The sequence below is a fragment of the Coptis chinensis genome, chromosome 2 (assembly GCF_015680905.1).
Source record: "Coptis chinensis isolate HL-2020 chromosome 2, ASM1568090v1, whole genome shotgun sequence".
In the NCBI taxonomy this organism is placed as follows: Eukaryota; Viridiplantae; Streptophyta; class Magnoliopsida; order Ranunculales; family Ranunculaceae; genus Coptis; species Coptis chinensis.
In genome coordinates, this window is record NC_141457.1 from 99,762,080 (window position 1) to 99,785,792 (window position 23,713).

Below are 23,713 nucleotides of genomic sequence, written 5' to 3' on the forward strand. Positions count from 1 at the left end.
TAATTTTTTTATTTGATTAAATATATAAGAATTGGAACACTAAAAGTGTTTGATTCGTAATAGAAAATTACCTTACACAAATTACCTATTTCTTAACAATTTTTTTTATTTGATCAAATATATAAGAATTGAAAATATATTTAAACTCTCCAAATATAAAAATTATAAATACACTCAAACTCTCAAAAGAGGTTCCATATACGTGGGATTGTAGGTTTTTAGAAAATAATATATTTCATATTAGAGTGTCACATAAGAGAAAGAAAATGATATCTCTCATATTAGAGTGTCACGTAGGAGGAAAAATCACTTATTTTTTAGTAATTTTTTTTATTTGATTAAATATATAAAAATTGAAACACTAAAAGTGTTTGATTCGTAATAGAAAATTACCTTACACAAATTACCTATTTCTTAACAATTTTTTTTTATTTGATCAAATATATACGAATTGAAAATATACTCAAACTCTCCAAATATAAAAATTATAAATACACTCAAACTCTCAAAAGAGGTTCCATATAATGGGATTATAGGTTTTAGAAAAGAATATATTTCATATTAAGTGCCCATAAGAGAAAAGAAAATGCATAAGAGAAAGAAAATGTTATATCTCAAGTATTAGAGTGAAATATTAATTCTTTGATAATTGTTCTTCATGTTTGAAGATTTAAACCATAATTTAGGTGTTTGTTTTTTAAATCGTATTGATTTCATCTATTATTAGTATATCAAATTTGGATAGCGGTTGATTTGTGGGAATTTTACACTATTTTGATAATGATGTTCTTCCTGTAGGAAAATTTAAACCCAAAAATTTTAGTTCATTTTTGAAATGTAAAAGATGATTTTATTATTCATTTGAAGCTTCCAATCAAGATACATCAAAAAGAAATTTTTGAAAGAATTGTTAAATATAATACAATTATAATAGACATCTAACAAAAAGTATGAAAAGATGTTCCAAATATAAGGCAAATCTTCTCCTCCCGATCAACTCGGTAAATCATCATCTAAAGAAATAAAAAGTAATTCGCTTGGGAAATTCCTCCACCACCGACTATGAAAGAGGCGACAATGTCAACATCTTTTTGTTCCTAAAAATGCACAAAATGCCTCTTCTCAAAATAATTGACGAAGTGTCACCACCATCAAGAAGATGTTCAAAAATTACCAAACCAAACTTGAAGGCCAAGAAGATAAAGAAGAAAACAAGATATGGTAAAGATTTATAGGTAATATACACATGTAATTCATGTTTGGCAATGGAATTCAACATTACAAAATGAGAAATTGTAGTGAGTTACTTAAAATTATGTGGAATATATAAATTCAAGGAAATAGTTAATGTCTCTTTCATGACTTCCAATAAATGCTAGCATCATTTTGGTGCCATGCTATTTGTTTCAATTTATCAATTTTTTGCAACCCCTTTTGTGCGTGATGAATTTTTATAACTCCAAACTCGATGATAAGTTCCTTTTTAAGCCGAGATTGATACATAGCATAGATTATTAATTAAAGTAAATTTAATTTGGTTTTAGGTTTAGTAGTTGTTTTATTTTATAAAGGCATCTAGGCCTTCAAAACCAAGATAGAAAACTTCAACAATGGATGAATTGTTTTAATTTAAAAGAAAGTTTAAACCTTCAAACATGAAGAACAATTTTCAAAGAATAAATATTCCATAATAGACATCTAACAATGAAAACCAAATCTAATTGGAAACCAAATAGAAAACTATGTAATTCTTATTCCTAATTGAATTAGGAAGCCAAACAAAATAGAAACTACTAATTAATTAATAATCCATGCTTATACATCAATACCCTTTTACTTAACAAGAAAAGAGTCCATAGGGCTAATGTTGGGGAAAAACAACTCTAGATAACACTGTTTTTTTTTAGTAACTCACAAGGGCAAATTCCAATAATAAATAATCCACAAACCCATGATTTCAATTTTAGTAACCCTTAAGGACAAAATAAATTAGCCTGATCTTTTTATTTTTTAAAATACCAGTTTGACCTCTTCGTGTTATTATAGATATAAAACATAGAAATTTTTATTTATTTTTTAAATACCGATTTCACCCCTTTGTGTTATATTTATAAATCAGAGAAATTTGATAATTATTCGTACCCAAATAAGTGAACATACCTTATACACTATGTTGATGTATAAACAATGATTGTTCATACCCCAAATATATATGAACAATTATTGTTCATACTCCAATATGTGTTATTACTAATCTTACATTATGTTGAAGTATGAACAGTAATTGTACATAGCGATGTTGAGACCAATGTTTATTATTCTGAACGGAATAAGTAATTCCGCCCAATATTTCGATTTTTCAAAAAACCAGAAAAAACAGTTTAGAGTCGAAATATTGATAATTCTAAATTTTTTTGGAATTCAGAATATAACATGGGTCGAAATATTGTGAATTTCGGTTTTTGAATTTGTTGGAATTCCGATAATTCCAAAATCTCGAACTATGGTTGAGGTATGAACAATGATTATACATACGAATATGGATTGTTTAAACTCCAAATAGGTATGAACAATATTAATATATGAACAGTGATTGTTCATACTCCAATAGGTGTTCTTACTGATCATACATTATATTAAGGTATAAACAGTAATTATGCATATAGCTCATGTTGAAGTATGAACAGTGATTGTTTATACTCCAAATAGGCAAATGATTATTCATACTCCAATATGTATTTTTACTAATCATATATTATACTGAGATATGAACAATCACTATTTATATTATATACACCGGATCGTTTCGGTTGGACCAAACCGTTTATTATTTCGCATTACCTTTCATCTATCCGAGCCATTTTTTATTTTGTGTCAAGAGTATACTTACATTTCATCTATCCGGTCTTTCTGAGTGATTTTATAAAAAAATGGTGTTGAGAGTGACTTTTTTATCCAATTTGTCCTTGAGAGTCACTCATTTGGCTCAAAAAAACCCTAATAAAAAATAATCAATAATTGCTTGTCATTATCATTATCAACACTTATCCCAATTATCTGGGGTCGAGCTAAACTAATACTATTCCTCCATTCAAATTTAAAGCCTCATCTCATTCGAAGTCCCACATACAATTATCCCACTTTATGATTGTGAATACCTTAGCTGAAATGCATTCCATAAGTATGCTTGATGGAGATAGTGATGTCATATTCACAATTTATCATGAATCGCCAAAAAAGGAAATAACTGAAAATGCTTCTAACCGGAAATTCACAATTAACAAGCAATCCAGCTAACAATACACTGGTGTCAAGAAGGATTTATCTGATCTTGGTATAACAAGCACAATAGGACAAGTTACTTGGAATCTAGAAAAATGCTAGTGCTTGCTAACTTTAATCGAGAAACACCACTAACATTTATGTCAGTGTATTTGAAAATGATATAAAGTCCGAAATTCTATTATGTGCGAGTGGCTGCGAAAATATCGTTCAAACTAATGGTTTAAACGTGCTCGACGATTCAAGACAAAAGATATACAGTAGCTTACAGACAGTGTTAACCCATCTGGTCTCTAATTTAATGCTATGCAAGAGACTGACAGATATCTTGTGATCCACTGTCCACAGACTCAGATGTAACTGTTTAACAGACAGCTTTTAAGCTATGTGCACTGTTGAATTTTTCTATGGCTGGTTACTGATATACACAAACTAAAATCTGCATTGACTTATTTTTTGTAGATATGATTTATTAACTATTTCAAATAATATCATAAATAATTAAAAAAATCAAAAATTTTTAAACTTGCCAAATATAGTATAAAAAATGGTGAAAATAAACGGTCTACAATTAGCCAAATTTTGTAAATTATTAACTACATTTAATAATTTTAATTTTAATTTTAATTTTTTTGATTATTTATGACAATATTTAGAATAGTTAGAAAATTATATCTACAAAAAATTAGCCTAATCCAAAACTTATAAATATTATAACGATTTTGAGTTTGTTGTGTCCTTAGTACCCCTCATATTCACAATATAACCTAATATACACATAATAAAATCTGCATTGTTGGTATAGTTGGTATTTACTCTCCAAACCCTACCTTCGTATCTCAATTAGTCAATTGCCAAACAATAGTTTAACTCTTTCGACAACTAGAACATAACTCCAAATCAAGTACGGTAAAAAAATTCTTAGACCTTTCCATAATGAAAGTTCATTTAAAGGACAGGTAGGTCGTGGACCCATCCTGCAGATGGCAGAAGTCTGTCACTGTTCACTTTATATTGCTCATGTTTACTGTTTACTTTAGTAACAGTATCAGACGCCCCCAAAATCTTAAAAAATGCCTATTGAAATGGTTTTTGATGTTTTGGCATGCCAAATTTGACTAGCAAGCTAAAAATCATATGTGGCACCCTTTTGGCACCTCATTTTAGCAGCTTTTAGCCACTTGAGAAACTACTGCAGGATATAATTGGATTTAACACAATCGAATAAATAGGTTAATTTCTCCTCTCTGTGGCCAACCAAGAACTTCTATGAGAAACCACAGAGATTTAACATGGAGACTTTCATTAATACAACCTCTTTTTTGTGGACAATTTTTTTATAAAAAAAAGAGAGAAAACGAAAGACATGTAGACGCGGACTGATGGATACAAATGATTTTTGCTTACTCAAATATATAACTTGTCCCACTCTTTCTGATTAACAGCACAGCATGGAAATATGATGGGTGTCATCCCTTCACACCTAGGACCAATGAGCTCTTTGTAGGTATGCAGAGTGGAACCTACGAGTCTCTTTTAAATTCTACAAGATTCTGGGTATATATATCAGCTAAGTTGCTACAAAGGAATTCATCATATCTAGTGTGGTTTCAGCAGTGTATGAATATGAGTTCATGCAACTTGTAGTTGTCAGTTAGTGAATTAGATTATATAAATGTGATTCGCTGTGTACTTAGAAACAAATAACACATAGATGTAAGGTAATGTTCACATTATAACAGTAGAAAATTATCAACAGGAGTAAAACATAAACACTTAGGTTAAATAGAGGTCAGGAATGTTACACTCGAAACTGCAGGCATCGAAGTCCAGAAAAAGTATGCATGCATCAAGACTCAACGCAACCATGTCATCAGGCATAATCCTTCAAAGCATTGATGTATAATAGTACTAGGGCTGGACTACTTGAGGAATGTGGCAAAACCCAAGTATGCTTCTCATGCATCCAGTTCCACTGGTATCTTCTTTTTTTGCAACTTGTGAGAGACTATTATAGTATCTCAGATATCTGGAACACAATATATGTCAATCTCATTATATTGCACAGCTTAAAAGTACAAATAAGACATGAACATACATGTATTGGCATCTCAGCTATAAGAAGACCGCTGCTTTCCTCGATGCTTCTCAAGGTCATCACTTCACCCCCGACAACCATGTTAATCACAATACCATCTGCAAGGAATACAAACCTGTCAAGTGTCAACAGTAGAGCATGAGAATACCTAGTGTGCTATTACCCAGGAAAAGAACCTGCTGCCAAACAACTTGAAATGCGCCTCAAATAGGTTTCCTGCAAGCAATAAAAAAATGATTTAGGAAGCTAAAAGATCAAAGCTAAGCGTTAGTCGTCATTTAATATACATAACTTTATGTGACAGGAACATTTAATTGGAACTACGCAACTGCAGTTTCAAAATTAAGGCTCAGCAAATGCTAAATAAACTCAGAAATTAAACAACTAATGGTAGAGATTCTTCTCACTGTAAGGTGCCATAATATCTGTCTAAGAAATCTGCAAGATTTTGGAGTTTAGCACACATCTTAGGTGATGATCTTGCAACAATATAACTTGTGGGGCATAAGCATATAGGCATCACTGATCATCATTCATCGATCACGCAAATAGATTGACAGAGTAACAGACAATGCAATACATCTTATAGCATATATAAGATACACAAAAAGAACGTATCAACAAAAACATCTTTAAGAACAAAATATTTCCTGATAAGACAAGGGCCAAAATATTGTAACTCCCAAGCATGTGGTCGTCATAAAGAAGTGAACAATATCTTATGACCAATGTTTTAAATACCATTTACCTACTCATGAAGCCTGCAAAAGTTGAGGTCAGGGTACACTTAAACAGAGATTTAAAAGTTCACCTCAGCCTACTATAAGTTACACCTCTAGGCATCAAAGAGTCATAGACCTCATAAACAAACTTGACAGAAAATTCCAAAATGAATATTTGAGGCATACTCGACACAAGTATGCATTATTACGCTCTAAAGGCTCTTAATGACGATCTTGACCCATTCAAGCTCAAATTGTTTGCCACAGCCTTGTATAAACCATGGTTTGACGGGGCAGAAGAATTGTATTCTTGTTCTCATGTCTAAAATTTCCCTAATTACTCTGTTTTAGGCCCAAAGAAGACACTTTTATCATTACTTCTCTCCATTAACTCCTTGTAAAATAACAGGAAGTTGGGGTGTATGAGTTGGTAGGGAACCTGTAACACGCTTGAGTGAAGGAAGAAACATATAGTTGTACTCATGTACTGTATCTTGATAAAAGAACAAAAACAGAACCTTCTTTGCTGGTAATTCGTAATTTATCAAAACACGTGCTGAGATAGGTGGCTCTCCAGAGGCAAGAAGAGGCAGGCAGGTATCTGTTACAACTATGACACATGATTTCTGGTCATAATTTTCAGCTTCACTATCAATCCCTGAATGAGTAGTAACATTCTGGTTCCAGTCCATGGTTGCTTGACGGAATTTCTCCAATATCATTGCTCGTTCAGCTTCAGCCTGATCACTGTACTGTGATATGGAAAAATAAAATGGAGTGCATATTAGGTGCTATGTTACATGGACACACCATTTTTAAAAAATTAATCACATATTGTATGTGATATACCTCAATTTTTCATATTTCGTCGTGTTAGACACTTTGTATCCGTGTCGGCCATGCTAATGTAACTTAGATTATGTGTAAATAACTAATAGGGGGAGGGGGACGAAAACTTGTCAGATCAACATAAAAAAGTTAGCTCCAGAGGTCTCATAGTAAGAAACTGAAACTGGGGAATATTCTTTGTTATATCATATAGTAGTTCAAATCTAGAAAGAAAAAACTTAATTTTGAAGAAACAGCAATACAGAATCTCACATTATTCAACGGATAAGGAGAATCAAACACTGACTATAATCATTACCAGAGAAGCCAAGGAAATATATGGAAGGTTAGAAATAGCCGAGCAAACAGCGTCAAGTTCGTCACGTGAACTGCAGCACAGAACCATTGGGACCGCTCGACGTCCCGCGACTCCTAATAAATCTGACAAAGTCTCCTGCCGAATTTAACATAAGTTATATATATATAAGTGGAGAGAAAGAGCGGGGGTGAGAAGAAATACCAATTTGAAGCGATGTCTATCGACTGCAAGGTAGAAGTGACGAGACTGACTGAAAACATATTATTGGGGTCAGTTAATAAAGAGAAAAAATAGTATGTGAAAAATATGTAACATTTTTTTTTAGCCGTACCTGAATTGGGCAGGGAAAGAAGATGGGGCTTCAACCACGGTATCAATTGCCATTCCTGCTTTCAACGAGAGAAAGGATCACTTGAATTTATACATGTTGGTTCTAACTTTTTGAAATTTCAGTTTACTCGAAATGCATAAATTTTCAGAAATTTTGGAATGGAATGAATATATATCGAAATATCAGATATAAATGCCGAATCTTCAGATTCCCACCAGTCAGTAGATATAAAATATGCCGAACTTACTAGTATACTGCTATGCAGTGGGGGCGTGAGCAGAGAGGGAGAGTAGAAAAAGAGAGATTGAGAGGGCATGGAGAGAAAGAGGGACGAAAAGGAGAGACGAAAAATGGGAACGCTCTGCTCATTTGATAAACCTAAAATGCCGGCATGCCAAGTATATGTCAACATTAGAAAACATAGTGCCGATTCTTTTTATTTCGACGAATATATTTCATGATATTTTGATACACATTGCTATTTTGTACTATTTTGATGAAGATCGAGATCCAAGCACTAATATATTTCATCTTCTCGAGATAAAAACTCCATTATACAATCTTCATTCATAGTTGATCATTACTTAATTCCTAATTCCCTATCCATTCCACAAAATATACAATCTTCATTGAGGCAAACCACTAAGAAAAACACCTCGACTATAGTGCTAAAAACAACAAGTGAAACATAAGGGTACAAATCATAATCTTAATGGTGTTGATATACTGACTTAGTGCACATTCAACTTGTCATATAAACATTCTTTAATTAATGTGGTGATTACTTTTATCTAGGACCAGATAATTGCTCTGAGGAAAGGTAAGAAAAGGGAGGCATGGCGTCTTTAGCACTCGAATCAGTCATATTATGATCAATGGACTGACGACCATAGCAGTTTAGGAATTTTAACGAGTTAACCTGAGGCACTCCCACCGCCATTTTTCCTTCTATCATTCTCACCACATTAACCATGCTCGGTCTTAACCATGGATCATTATGCAAACAACACAATGCTATTTTCACTAGCATCTCAACTTGTTCATACTTTACTCTACCCTCTAATCTTGGATCAGCTAGTTCAGTGAACAGACCATGCTTGTACTTTTCAAGTGCCATCTTTGGGAAATAAGTCCATGTTGATTCGCCAATATTCTTTCCTTTGATGACTAAGCAGTTCCTACTTCCCCTTATGATCTCAAGCAAAACCATGCCGAAACTATACACATCGCTCTTATCAGATATTCCTGTGTTGCTGGTGAGCCATTCTGGTGCCAAGTAGCCGCGAGTCCCTCTCATTGTGGTAAAGAGTTTCGATTGCTCTGGTCCTAGCAATTTCGATAGTCCAAAGTCCGCAAGTTTGACTTGAAAAGGATTACCTACAAGGATGTTAGCTGGCTTTACATCCAAGTGCAAAATTTTGTTTTCGCAGTCTCCATGTAAGTATGCTAGTCCACGAGCCGTGCCAAGTGCTATTTCAACTCTTTCAGACCAATCCAATATTGTTTCAGTACCAAACAATAAGTTATCGAGTGAACCACGATTCATGAACTCGTAAACCAGGAAATGATCTAGTCCTCTTGTGCAAAAACCCCGAAGCTTCACTAGATTGACATGGTGAATGAGACCAATGGCTGTAATTTCTGCACAAAACCCCTTCTTTCCCTCTATGGCTATACTGCTGATCTTCTTTACGGCTACTTCACTGTTGTCCAAGGGAGAGGTACCCTTGTAAACAACCCCGAATCCCCCAGAACCTATCTGGTTGTTGAAGTTATTGGTTGCCGTTTCTATATCATTGTAACTAAATCTCACAGGTAATCCTGGAATGTATGCTGAAACACATAACGACTCTGTTGCCAAAGCAGAGAGTGAGCCAGTCTTGTGTGATGTATGAGAGACTATTTTAGTTTGTTCAAGCTTTCTTCTATAACCATATCTAAGACCAAAAAAAGCAGCCACAAAAAGGATTGCTAGAGAGGATAGGAGAAACCAAGCAAATGTAGGTAACAACACCCTTTTCCGTTTGCCCCCAACCTCATGTTCAGCCGGTTGAAGTGAATTGTCAACAAACTTGAGGTAGCCCAAGGCGTTTTGGTTTCTACCGCGTGTTAGAGAACCCAACGGCTCTTTCAGTAAGTAGCACTTGCTAGATGAATTAGTATAGAAAAAACCCATACATGAGCAATCCCTTGAACAACGGTCTTGGCAAACATGTTGACTGATACCTGAGACTGATGGTGGTTTGAAATTATTTGCAAAATATTGAATGCTGGCATCTAGTTTGACATAAGAAACACTAGAGATGGTAGTACAAAACGGAGGTTTTGAACCATTGGGAAGCAAGCAACCGCTTAAAGGGTCTGTACTATTTGAGTAATCAAGGCCAACAGAGCAAGAACATGCATGAGAATTGGTATTTACCATATCTGAACAAAGCCCAAGATGTCCACAAGAGAAGGGGAGAAGGCAGTTCCCAGTGGGTTCCACATCAAAACGCTGCGACTCCATACCAGAGAAGCTGAGAAACTTGAGCTGCCCCGAATAATCCAATGTAATGAACCCTACTGATGGTGGCATTCGATTACTACTATCGTTTGATATATAGAGACCCGACTTGTTTATTCTCATGTAAGAATTACCACCGCTGTAGTTCATGGTCTCCCTTGATAATGATGATGATAATGTCCAGTAATTCTGTCCCTTCCATTGCAAGACAGCATCATTCTCAATTACCAAAAGTTGGTATTCACCTTCTGAAAAATTTGAATCAGAAATTGGACTGATCAACTTCATTCCAACTGGCAAAACTTGGCCTACCGCAATGGTATTTGCTGGATGATCAAAACTCTGCCAAACAAAATTATCGTACTTATCCAACAGAACAAGATTTCCATTCTCCATCAGTTGCATTCTGGAGACTACTCCAGCAGTACTTGGCAGTGTCGACCATACCAAATCTCTGTTGCTGTCAAAAATACTTAAGCCATTCACTGTTAAACGTACTTCATTTGTATGAGTGATGGGCGAGTCCCGATTAGCTACCCAAATAATACTGTTAGACGCAACATGGATAACTGAGAGATAAAATGATGTCATCTGCGATGCTGGATTCGTTATGGCTGCTCTATAAGTACCATTACTTGAAATCAAGAAGGCACCGGAATTGTCGATATGTTGGGTGTTTGTTCCAGTGAAATTTGGGAAAATAGAAGTGGGCAATTCACAAGTTACTTGAATAGAAACCAAAGAGAATAAAATAAGAAAGACAAAGTAACTAAGAGAACTATATGAGCTCTCCATAAGTGCTACCTCAAAGTTGCTCTTCTCTCTTCTTCCTCAGCTCTTATTTTTGGATGACCAAGACCCAAGTAAAACCATTCATTCATGTTCATGTCTTCATCATCTTTAAAGTGAATGTCTGACTTCTTTGGTTTTCATAGATTTGTCAAAACAGCTGACTTTCTGTACCAAGTAGTTGATTATCCAGCAAGAGTATGAGTGACATGCTTGACCTTGCCATTGACATTTTGTTGTAGTGGTATGCTTTTCAGCAATACAGAACTATCACGGCATTTATGTTGACTATTAGCGCAAATTTGGAAAATTTGATTTGGCTGTAATTTGTCACTAATCCATCAAGGCCACATAGAAGGTGGTTTTGTAGGACGAAACTTCGAAAAAGACCAAAATCTTGACATTCACACTAAACCACTTGGAATGTAACTCTTGTTCCTGACTTCCTGCAACCGGGTCAAGCAGTATGTCTAATAAGCAACAATAATTACAAGCTACAATTCCACACACTATCAATAGAGTGAACTTCACTACTCAAAAAAAGACTAGGCAGTGTTAGGAGATTTCACTGTGAAGTCACACCTCAATCTAGTTATTTTCAATCCCAAATGACTTCAACATAGAGATCACACCAAGGAAGTCACCCACCCAAGACTTTGGTAGTTATCACAACAAACTCAACAAAGCAAAACCACTAATTTATCATCACAATTCATAACAAACAATAAATATATAAGTAAATACAAAGAGACACAAAGATTTAAAGTGGTTTATTAAATGTTACCTACGTCCACACAAGAGCCGAGTTTCCTTTATAGTAAAGATTATAGAGTTTACAAGAGGTAACTAGAATCAAGAACAAGAGGCTTCACTCAAACCCTAGTTCAATAGAGCTCCCACAATTCCCATGAAATGAATCTCTCAAAGTTGTCTCAAAACTCTAATCTATTTCCTTTATATAGGTACACATAGAAAAATGTGAGAAAAATGGGCTTTGGACTGAAATATCGACAAACTGTCAAAATTTCAGAAAGGTGGAGCGCGGGCACACCTTGGGCAAGGCAAATGAAAGCGCGTACGCGTTTTCTTCGTTTCCAACTTATAGTAAGTGTGCGCCCTTTGGGTTTGGCTGTAGAGAAGTACGGATGCGCACCCTCTTCTCAAAAAGAAAATATGCTGAAGATCGACAACATGGTCGGACACCAGAGCAAAGCTCGACGGTTCCATAACCTAACAATCTCCCACTTGGAACCTTCGAGATTCTATATGCCTATCACATCTCAATTGTAGCAACTCAATCCAAATCCAATTTACTAATAAAACACTCGACTCATCCATCATGGTCTTCAAGCAAGAAGACCCGACGAAGTTGAACACTTCAACTTCATCTTCACAACACCCCTACCATGACATAGATATGTCTCCGTGGTACTCCATGAATAACACAATATCCATTTCACCGCTTCCCAATATTGATGTTTGCCAAGGTTAGTCATAAACCTCCAAACAACTCCTACTGCATGGGATATATCCGGGTGCGTGCAAACCATATACCACCGTCTAGGGGCTTGTTGGAAACTATGCAAGCTCTTTCTCAGCTTGCGCACTATATTCTCTCTATCTTTCTGTAGGAAACCCAACAGTTGTTGCGTGTAAATCTCCTCAATATGGTCACAATGGAGATGAGCAGTTTTCACATCTAATTGCTTAAGATTTAAACCTTCTGCTACAACAATACAAAACACTGACTGAAAAGTATTTGGGGAGAATATCATTGCCATATATTTCTTGGAACCATCATGTTCTTTCTTGACTCGATACACCCATTTGCTATGTAGAGTCATGTCCTTGGATACTCTGGCCAACTCCCAAGTGATACTAGAGACAAGGGACTTCGTCTCATCACACATAATAAGCTCCCACTTGCTAGCATCACCAACCTCCAATGCCACATCATAGCAATGAGGTTCACCATCATCAGTAAATAAATAGGTGGAGGGAGGATACTTCATGCTCGGTACAGTTTGCCTGGATAACCTCCTTAGTGCACGAAGTGGAGATGGACTTGGTAGCGTAGTTTCTTCACCCGAGTCACTACTATCATCATCTGACTATGGAACTTTCACAACACCACGACTCATATCAGAGCCTTCCAACTCAACATACTTAGTGCCACTATCTGTAACTGGCTCCACGGGCTGTGCTTCTTTTCTGTCCCTGTACAAAACCGTCTCATTGAACAAGGCATCTCTCCTTCGAATAATTTTCCAGTTTTGGTCATCCCAAAAAAGATAACCAATATCATCATCGCCATATCCAATGAAGGTACACTTGACATCAAGCTTACTCCTAGCTTGGTCACTAGTGTGCACATATGACTCACACCCAAACACTCTCAAATGGGAAAAGTTCACATCCTTCCTGCTCCACACTTCCTATGGAATCCTAAAATCTAAAGGTACTGACGGTCCTCAGTTGATCAGGTAAGCTGTTGTGCTAACACTCTCTACCCAGAATTGCTCAGGCAAACCTACTAGTGTACGCATACACTTAGCCCTATCTGTCACTGTTCTAATCATCAGCTTTGCGACCCCATTCTCCTGAGATGTCCCTCGCAAAGTCTTTTCCATCTTGATACCACTGTTAGCACAATACTTCTCAAAACCTGGATCAACATACTCTCCACAATTATCGGATCTCAGCTTCTTCACCTTGAAACATGTCTCATTCTCAACCATGGTCTTCCACGTCTTGAATACTTTAAATACCTTGGACTTGTGTCTCAAGAAATAGACCCACACCTTTCTAGTATAGTCATCAATGAAAGTCATAAAATATAATTTTCCGCCAAGTGAAAAGACATTAGCTGGCCCCCAGACATCTGTATGAATCAACTCAAGCTTCTTAGCTTTCAGAGTTCAACCTATCTCCTGAAAACTCACCCTTCTCTGCTTTTTAAACATGCAATTCTCGCAGAAGTCAAAGTCTGTCGACTCTAACGGGAGTTTACCAGTGGAGTGAAGGATTTGCATTCCTTTCCCACTCATGTGACCAAGTCTGCGATGCCAAACATTCGGATCCTCTTTGCCATTTGCCACAACATTTGACCCACACTCGTGTGCGGTCATGTAGAGAGTACCATTCTTGTCGCCTTTAGCGACTATTAGAGAACCCTTAGAGACTTTCCAAGTATCCCTCGTGAAGATTGTAACAAATCCTTCACTTGCCAATTGCCCCACAAAAATCAAATTCTTTCTCAAATCCAGAACGTGTCGAACATTCCTCAATAACCATGTCCTATATATCTTTCAACATGATATGTACATCACCTTTGCCAACAATGGCACAAGATTGGTCATCACCAAGAAAGACCTTTCCAAGATCACCTTTGGTGTAGTTCTCAAAGAACTCTCGATTTGAGGTCACATGGAATGATACGCCGGAATTTAAAACCCAAGACTCCTTATTGTTCTCCATCGAACATATCAAAGCATCATCTTTCACTTCAATTACTTTAACTTCTTGATTCTTCTTGTAGTTGTCATTCCTTGGTGTTTGGCATCGGTTACTATAGTAGCTAGGCAAACCACAATTGTAACATATATAATGATACTATCATCTCTAGGCTTATCTCTAGGGGCATGAGAGTTCATTCTCCCCCTTCTATTTCTCGGTCTACCATGACCCTTGTGCAGGGCCCTACGAAAGCAAGTGTGCAATGTAAAGGCGACAGGCCCCCAATATACAAGGCCCCAAAAAATAGTATTTGTAGAGAGCCTATTTGGCAAATCACAAGCCCAAACCAATCAAAAGCCCAAAAAATTGGAAATTTCACAAATCACAATAAACAACGGAAATATCCCATCATATTCTCTTTCTTCATTAATTATTTTCGTAAAAATAGGAAATAAGATATGTAATAAATGATCATTATCCAAAAAAAGAAAAACATGTCTCTTCTCAACGACTAGATATCTCTCCCTCAACGACTAGATACCTTATTAATTATTTGCCTAAATTAGTCAATTACTCAAATACAAAAGAAAGAGTAAAAAAAATAAAATAATAAAACCCCTCATTCACCATTTCACCTTCTGATCATCTAGCATCCTCTCATTTTCAAAATTCTTTCTTTACAATTGTGGATTTGTATTAGTTTTCACTTTGATTATTCACCTAACTTTTGATTCTTCTTCAAGTAAGTTAGAGATTAAAATCAATTTTCCCTTTCTTAAATATTATTTTAATAACTCAATTTAATTCCAAAGTAATCTAGTCTAATTTAGTGTTGTATATATATTTTAATTGCAGGCATTACAAATTGTCATGTGAATTGTGAAGTGTGCAGTGAGTCAGTGACTTCATCAAGGGCTTCAAGGCCATACCACTATCTTTCAATCTTTCATCTCCATTTAAGCATTAAACATATCAGGTTATATTGTTCTAACTCAATTTCTTGTTAATTTATTTTTTTTTTAAAATGCTTCCTAGAAAGTGTCAATCTGGACATGAAAAACGTAAAAAGAGACAAAGACTTTTAGAACTAACTCAATCTCAGAAAGGAGCCCTTGATAAATTTATTTTTAAAGAACCACAAGGTTTAGGAACAAATTCAGATGAAAATGAAAATGTTGATGATCTAGATAACAATGGAAACGAAAATGTTAGTGATCCTGACCCTATTGAAAATGATAACAATGAGGATCTTTGGTGTTATGGGCCATCTTGAAAATGACCAAGTCAAGTAATTTTGGCAACGAACAACCAAGTCAATCCATTCTCTTAGACATTTATGACCCAAGAACTTGGGACAATCTTGACACATTATCTAGAGATTTATTAGTAAAAAAGGGGTCCTATAAAGGGACCTATTAGTCGGAAAAGGACCTAAAGATAGTTGTTATAGGCGTTTCTCTTCAACATTTTATAATTTCGACATTTACGAATGGATTTAGAGGATAGAAAATGGTTAGTATATTACAAGGCAATGGATAAAGTGTTTTGTTTTTGTTGCAAGTTCTTTAAAAAAGGTTTTCAAAAAGGTTTGTTGGTAAATGAAGGGTATAATGATTGGGGGCATCTTAGTACTAGGCTTCATCAACATGAAACAAGTACAGACCACATCATTAACATGATCACTTGGAATGATTTATGTAAGAGATTGGAAAAAGAAGAAACTATTGATAAATATGTTCAACACCAAATTAACAAAGAGAAAGAACATTGGAAGGCAGTATTACGTAGAATAATATCCGGTGTGAAATATCTGGTAAATATAACTTGGCATTACGAGGAACAAATGAGAAATTATATGAAAAAAAAACAATGGAAATTTTTAGGCATAATTGAAATGATTCGAATGGGATCTAATAATGCAAGAACATGTTCGACGATAGATAATAATGAAATTCATTATCATTATCTTGGTCATAAAATACAAAATGAATTGATAAGTATGTTAGCTTTTGAAATTAAAAATGCAATTATTCAAAAGTTAAAGAAAGCAAAATATTTTTCGTGATACTTGATTGCACTCCAGATTTTAGTCACCAAGAACAAATGACTTTGATATTGAGATGTGTGGATGTTTGACTTGTCAAAAGAAGAGTAGATGAGTACTTTGTAGAATTTATGGTAGTGAATGATACATCTCGGCAGGGACTTTTTCTAGAATTGCAAAATGTGCTTAAAATTCTTAATCTTAATATTGATGATGTACGAGGTCAAGGATATGATAATGGGTCTAATATGAAAGGGAAACACCAAGGTGTACAAAAAAAACTACTAGATATTAACCCTAGAGCATTTTATACTCCTTGTGGTTGTCATAGTCTTAATTTAACACTTTGTGATATGGCTAATTGTTGTGGTAAAGCAAAAGATTTTTTTGGGGTTGTACAACGAATTTATACATTGTTTTCACAATCTACAAAGCGGTGGCAGATTTTGGAAGAGAATCTGAAAGAGTTTACTCTTAAGTCAGCATCGGCTACCCGTTGGGAAAGTCGTGTTGATAGTGTTAAAGCAATTAGATATCAAGCTCCTGAAATAAGAGAGGCTTTACTTCACTAGCTGGCGATAATGATTCTAAAATAAAGAGTGAAGCTGATTCTTTAGCTAGACATGGAATTGGAAATTTTGAGTTCTTGTTAGGCATGATTATTTGGTATGAGATATTGTCTACCGTTAATACAATTAGCAAAACCTTACAATCTGAAGATATGCAAATAGATATGGCTATTGATAAAATAAAATGGTTGATTACATATTTTAAAAAGTATAGAGAAACTGGTCTCACACAAGCCATGATAACTGCTAAAGATATTGCTACTGAAATGGAAATTGATCCTGTGTTTCAAGTGAAACGTCAAATTAAATGAAAGAGACATTTTGATGAGAATGCCAATGAGGAGTCAATGCAATCAGCGGAAGACTCATTTAGAAATCAATATTTCTATTTTATTGTAGATCAAGCTATTAGTTCATTAGATAAAAGGTTTGAGCAACTAAAAGCATATGAGGATATTTTTGGTTTTGTTTAGATCGAGAAGAAGTTAAATTCACTAGATGATAATCAGTTGGAAGCATGTTGTGATCGTCTTGAAACTATTCTAAAACATGAAAACTCTTCTGATCTTGATGGGAAAGACTTATATGGAGAACTAAGAGTCTTAAAAGAGGTGTTACCAAAAGATAAAAATAAAGCTATTGATATACTTGATTTCTTGAAACGACACGATTGTTTTCCTAATGCATGCATAGCTTATAGAATTTTGTTGATTTGTTCAAACGTCTGCAGAAAGAAGTTTTTCAAAATTAAAATTATTGAAATCATATCTTAGATCGACTATGTCACAAGAAAGACTAAATGGGCTAGCGTTAATATCTATTGAAAATGAATTTTTAAAGAAAATTAACTTTGAAAGCTTCATTGATGATTTTGCAGCCAAAAATGCGAGAAGGGAAATATTTCGATGATCCTTTGTGTTGATGGAAGAGTATTGGAAGAGGGCCACATTTCGCTGTTTGCACAGGGCCATTGAAAACTCAGGGACGGCCCTGCCCTTGTGCACATGCATTCCTTCGCTCTCGGTACTCAAAGCCGAACCCGATGTCGAGGCTCCATCCGAACTCCTTCGAATTTCCTCCGCTAGTATCATAGTAACTACATCGTCGAATTTTAACTTATTCATTCCTGCCGAGCCACTAATAGCCGCAACTGTAGCCTTCCAACTTTGAGGCATTTGTCATATTATTGTCAACGCTCTCACTTCATCACTAAATGTAATCTCAACTGACTCTAATTGGTCTTTTATTTGGTTGAATTCATTTAAGTGGTCTTTGAAGGAATCATTCTCCGACATTCTCATGGAGAAGAGCTTGGTAATCAAATAGACCTTGTTCGCGGTCGAAGGTTGCTCATACATGCACGTGAGTGCCTTCATGAGAGATGCCACCGTCTTCTCATTTTTAATATTGAAGGCCACCGACTTTGAGAGACTCAATCGAATTGTCGCCAATGCTTTTCTATCTAGCAAATCCCATTCACTTTGCTTGTAACTCGTTGGCTTCTCTCCCATCAAAGGTTCATACAAACCCTTTTGATAGAGTATGTCCTCAATTTGCATATTCCAATAGCCGAAGTTTGTACCATCAAAATTTTATATCTTGTAGCTTTCTTTATCGGTCGTCATGACTTCCAATCAACCAAAACAATGGTGGAGAACTCTCGAAAGAATTTCTACAAACACCTAGCTTTCAATGCTAAAGGTGTAGTCTTTCCTCAAACACCTTGTATCTATGATTCAACCTGGCGCTCCGATACCATTTGTTGGGAGATTTCACTAGGAAGTCACACCTCAACCTAGTTACTTTCAATCCCAAATGACTTCAACTTGGAGATCACACCAAGAAAGTCACCCACCTAAGACTTCGGTAGGTATCATAACAAACTTAATAAAGCAAAACAACTAATTTATCATCACAATTCATAGCAAACAATAAATATGGAAGTAAATACAAAGAGACACAAATATTTAAGATGGTTCGGTAAATGCTACTTACGACCACACAAAAGCCGAGTTTTCTTTATAGTAAAAATTAGAGAGTTTACAAGAGGTAATTAGAATCAAGAACAAGAGCCCTCACTCAAACCCTAACTCAATAGAACTCCCACAATTCCCATGAAATAAATTTCTCAAAGTTGTCTCAAAACCCTAATCTATTTTTTTTATATAGGTACACATAGAAAAATGTGAGAAAAATAGGTTTTGGACCGAAATATCGACAAACTGTCAAAATTCGAAAGGAAAAGGTGGGGCTTGGGGCAAAGGAAAGCGTTGTCACACCTCAATTTCGGCAATTGAAAAAACATTATTTGTTCCCGACTCTTCGATCTCCGAGGTGTGACGCACTCTCAACTCCCAAAAACCCATAAACAGTTTAAATATGCGGATAATAAAAACCAATAAAAATTTTAACTTAAACAAAAGTCTTCTTCATGACAAAGATTCACAAATAAGATTAGGTTACAACTCTCCTTTCAATAACTCTTTAATAAAATTTACAAATGAAATACAAAAACATTGTCTAGACTGAAATTCTATATCACCTCAAGGGAAAACAAAACAAATCCTCGAGATGAACGCTTAACTTAAAACCACAAGCAAAGAACCATTCTTCTTCAACACTAAACTGTCAAAACTTATCAACTATGTTCATTGAATGAACACACCCGATAAGCAAACATGCAAATCGGTCAAGATTATAAAATGCTTTGGTGTGAGTAGCTCTAAAACAACATATACTTATACAAATATATACATAATCCATACGGCAGTTAGTTCCTCCACCGAGGCGCCATAACTTTCAACAACTAATACAAGATCCTTAAGTACAATAATCTAGGCAGGTAGTTCCTCCATCGAGGCTTTTAACTTCCCACTAACCACACAACAACCTATATAATAAATAAATAAGGTGTAGTTCCTCCATCGAGGCGCTTTAGGTTCTAACTAAACAAAAACCAACCAAGCATATTATATCATCTATCAAAAGATATATCATTTACCAACATATTACCATAATTATATTAATTTAGACTTTCTTTGTGTGTCCCTAAAATCACGTCATATCTATGTCTTACCTAGTTTCCCTGGCTACCACAATCGCTACCCAACGCCGAACATGTACATCCACATGCATCCCCTTACATAATGAACCACTCCGTGCATAACCACCCTGAGCGGGATGCCGCACACCAGGTAAATCCTCACACGGAAGCAATTATGTAAGTAATGCTACTATTCGGCATAAAATATTGAGCATCTCGTTCTATTTTGCGAACGGAATAATCAAGCCATTATTCGGCTACGATTGCCCAACACATGGGTCAATCAACATCTCATATATATACAACATCTTATATATCAACATCTTATATATCAAGCCACTATTCGGCTACGATTGCCCAATACATGGGTCAATCAACATCTCATATATATACAACATCTTATATATCAAGCCACTATTCGGATACAATTGCCCAACACATGGGTCAATCAACATCTCATATATATACAACATCTTATATATCAAATACGCCAACACAGGGCAGATCACATGAGTTGTGGTAGTCAGGTTCTAGGATTTTCAGATTCGTAATTTATTCAGGTGTCATACATTTATGACTCATAAACGTTTTCACTATATCACGTGCATGTCAAATACATTATTGCACTAAGCCACAATATTTAGAAATGTCTCAATATATCTCATAACCATTTTCATACTTTCATGTGCCAATATATTATTGACTACACCACACTCCCCGTGGGCAAATATTCACAAATACTCTATTAGCATCTCACATATAAAATAATGGAGTGTATATACATTTCTCCAAGATATTGCATTAATATATATATCCCAACATATGATATCATGTCATAATGCTTCAACGATCACATACATTTTATAGCGATTAGGAATATAATGTCTCCTAACATCTCAATATCGCCACGTGTAAAAATACACAACATCAAGGTCAAATCTTTCTTAGATAATGATCACCAAATTATACAAGCTTCCACAAGCATTTTATTACTATATGTGTCCATATAATATACACATAAAAGAAGACAAATAAATAAGCCCATCCCACAATCAAAGCCCAATATATATATGCTTTACACACTACTCACGTCAAATCTAAATTAGATAATGACCAACCAAGTTATACCATATCGACAATATTCTATTACTATATTTGTCCATATAAACAAACATGTGAAAAACTGGAAAAGTCAACATTCCCAGTCAACGGTCAACAGTCAAAGTCAACGGTCAAAGGTCAACACATCATGGTCAAAGTCAAAGTCAATATGTCCTGGTCAAAGTCAAACTGTCCTGGTCAAAGTCAACAGGTCCTGGTCAAAGTCAATTCATCATTGTCAAAGTCAAACTGTCGTTTCCGTGTTCGACAGGTTCAGGGTCATAGCCATGGTTCATGGCTAAGGTCAAAGGTGCATGGCTCATGGGCTCATGACCAAGGTCATAGTCCGGACCCAACTGGCCAAGCCCAAACCTTAGAACCCGAAAGTTTAAACATTTAAAGACCCAATTAGATCTATTTTAAGTCCTATGGGGCCCCAAAAAAATATTAAACCGCCCAAAACTTTAGGACCGAATCCGCCTAAAACACAACCGAAGTTCGCCCGAAACAAACTCACAGAAACTGGCCCAAGAAAACTTAACCTAAACCAAATAAAATCGGGCCCAACAACTAAAAGAAATCGGCCCAAGACAAAATAAAAGAATTTGGCCCAAACCAAACATTTAAATTTCGGCCCACACAAAACCAAAAGGGTTAGGCCCAAAGCCCAAACCGAAATTGTTACTGTTCATCTTCCTCAAGTTTCTCTCCTCCACCACCAGCACCAAACCGACCACCCCACCTTCTACACGACCACCCAATTCCACCAATCGATTTTTAACCCCCATAACAACCCAAACAACATTAACAAAACGAAAGATTCAATTAATTAAACAAATCCTTTCTTCAAAAGTAGATCTACAAATTTCGGACTGCCATTAATGGCTTCTCCAAGCTCCCCACCGACAGCCCCCACACACTCAAACAGCCCCTTCAAACGACCACCAACACAACATCCAAAAACACAACCCACACAGTTCAAACTACCAACAAAATCGTCCCCACCCCAGTATGGCAATAATGGCAGTAACGCCATTAACGCACCTCAAGCTTTCTCCAAGCTCCAACAGCGCCCATGACGACCTCCAACCACCACCAATGGTAATCCCACTAACCCCACAACCGAACCCACAAAAACAAACCAACCCATCAAAGAGCAGTGCGTTTCATGGGGTTGGCGCCTCCATTGACAAAGCTCCAACGAGTTTCTGAACTGTTCCAACAGTTTCAAACTCCTATAATCCCAACACCACTCCACCAAAAGTCAAACTTCTCGACAAAGACCAATCGGCCTGCCCTAACGGTTTAACCATCGATTTCAATCTCGGCGGTTTAACCCATATTTTTAACAACCACGCAGATTTAACGATAATAACATAATAATAAACCGAAAACATAAACATAAACTTTTAACAGTAAAGTTACCCGTGAAATAGAAAACTAATTTACTCACCTTACGTAACAGCTCGACGAATCTCTCCTAATCTGCGTCGTCGCGCTCCAACGCTCGAGCAAACAAACTTCAAGCTCTGCCTCCATTTTTAATATATTATTTTTCTCTGAACCCTATTTTCCAGAACAATGTGTTTATATACTTGGGTCCGAAACCCAAGCCCAACACAGACTCGGGCCCAAAAACTAGGCCCACATGTCTCAAATCCAATCCAGCCGATTTTTAAATAAATAAATAAATAAATAATTAATTAATAAATATGTATTTTAAATACGGGCGTTACACGCGTGCACGCCTTCTTCGTTTCCAACTTCTAGTAACATGAGCGTGTGCACCCCTTGGGTCTGACTGTAGAGAAGCGTGGGCACGCCCTCTTCTCAGAATGAAAACATGCTGAAGATCGAAAACATGGTCGGACACCGGAGCAAAACTCGAAGTTTCCATAACCTAACATGCAGTTACTGAGAAAATGTCGCAGAAACATTATTTTCTTCAGACAGTTTGTTTTTTTCATCAAACACAGAAAATGAGCGTTTTTTTTTTCAATTATTATTTTTTATTGCAACCCCAATTTAGTTCGCAACAGTAGATGGAGCCATGAACCCTGGTGCTGCGACCGGCCAATAGTGCATACGCTTGGCACCTCCACCCACCCACTCTGGGGCCAAACCAAGGCGACCGCTGGGGAATTAGGCCCCTGATTAGGTCAAGAAAAAGGCCCCTAGATAAACAATAAACACTTGTATGTTACATACCTAAGCCAATACTTACATGGTCCAAGCCCAATAATTGAATCATCTATTCATGTATTAGATTATAAGCCCAACAATCTACATGGTCCAAGCCCAAAAACTAAATCATCGCTCATTCAATTCTTAAAAATGAAGAGGAATGCATACGTTGGAATGAAAAAAATGCAAAGTTCTAACCCACTGAAGCCAAGGTGCTTGTTGAATGCTGATGATATTACAAGTTTACACCAAAAACCAAATTAAAGGTTTTGTAATTGAATAGGCCCTATATTTTGTGCTCGCCTTGGGCCCCAAGAAACTCAGAGCCGGCCCTGCCCACGCCCATCTCACTTGGCAAGTATCCTTGAAAGTGTGGTGCACTTTTAGCCTTTGACCAAACAAAAAGAAGCAAAAAAATGTAGAGATGCTTACTTGTACACT

At 36.0% G+C, this 23,713-nt stretch overlaps 1 protein-coding gene and 1 pseudogene across 4 annotated transcripts; both read right to left on the bottom strand.

The window, feature by feature from the left end:
• Positions 1-4,999: 4,999 nt before the first annotated feature.
• On the bottom strand, positions 5,000-7,788 carry LOC147519572 (initiation factor 4A-like protein). Of its 3 annotated transcripts, none has more exons than XR_015212277.1 (7): positions 7,581-7,701; positions 7,451-7,499; positions 7,250-7,384; positions 6,621-6,854; positions 5,544-5,596; positions 5,381-5,478; positions 5,000-5,311 (listed from the first exon to the last, which is right to left on the bottom strand). XR_015212277.1 is itself a non-coding variant. In XM_086591156.1 (7 exons), the coding sequence occupies exons 1-7, from the start codon at positions 7,631-7,633 to the stop codon at positions 5,294-5,296; spliced, it is 627 nt and encodes a 208-aa protein (XP_086447282.1). In that variant the 5' UTR covers positions 7,634-7,788; the 3' UTR covers positions 5,000-5,293. The 3 variants fall into 3 exon arrangements, 2 of the variants coding, with proteins under 2 accessions (XP_086447282.1, XP_086447281.1); XM_086591156.1 differs by having other exon boundaries at positions 5,557-5,596; positions 7,581-7,788; XM_086591155.1 differs by having other exon boundaries at positions 5,381-5,495; positions 7,581-7,703.
• Positions 7,789-8,071: 283 nt separating this feature from the next.
• On the bottom strand, positions 8,072-11,196 carry LOC147519573 (G-type lectin S-receptor-like serine/threonine-protein kinase At5g35370 pseudogene; annotated as a pseudogene). Its single transcript, XR_015212278.1, has one exon. The product of XR_015212278.1 is annotated as a G-type lectin S-receptor-like serine/threonine-protein kinase At5g35370 pseudogene (transcript).
• Between the last annotated feature and the right edge of the window lie 12,517 nt (positions 11,197-23,713).

Coding starts and splice junctions, on each gene's coding strand:
- LOC147519572 (XM_086591155.1), bottom strand. CDS start 7,633: ATGGCAATTGATACCGTGGTTGAAGCCCCATCTTCTTTCCCTGCCCAA. Junction 5,597..6,620: donor ACGAATTACCAGCAAAGAAG/GTTCTGTTTTTG, acceptor TATTGCTTGCAG/GAAACCTATTTGAGGCGCAT. Junction 5,496..5,543: donor GCAGCAGGTTCTTTTCCTGG/GTAATAGCACAC, acceptor GACACTTGACAG/GTTTGTATTCCTTGCAGATG.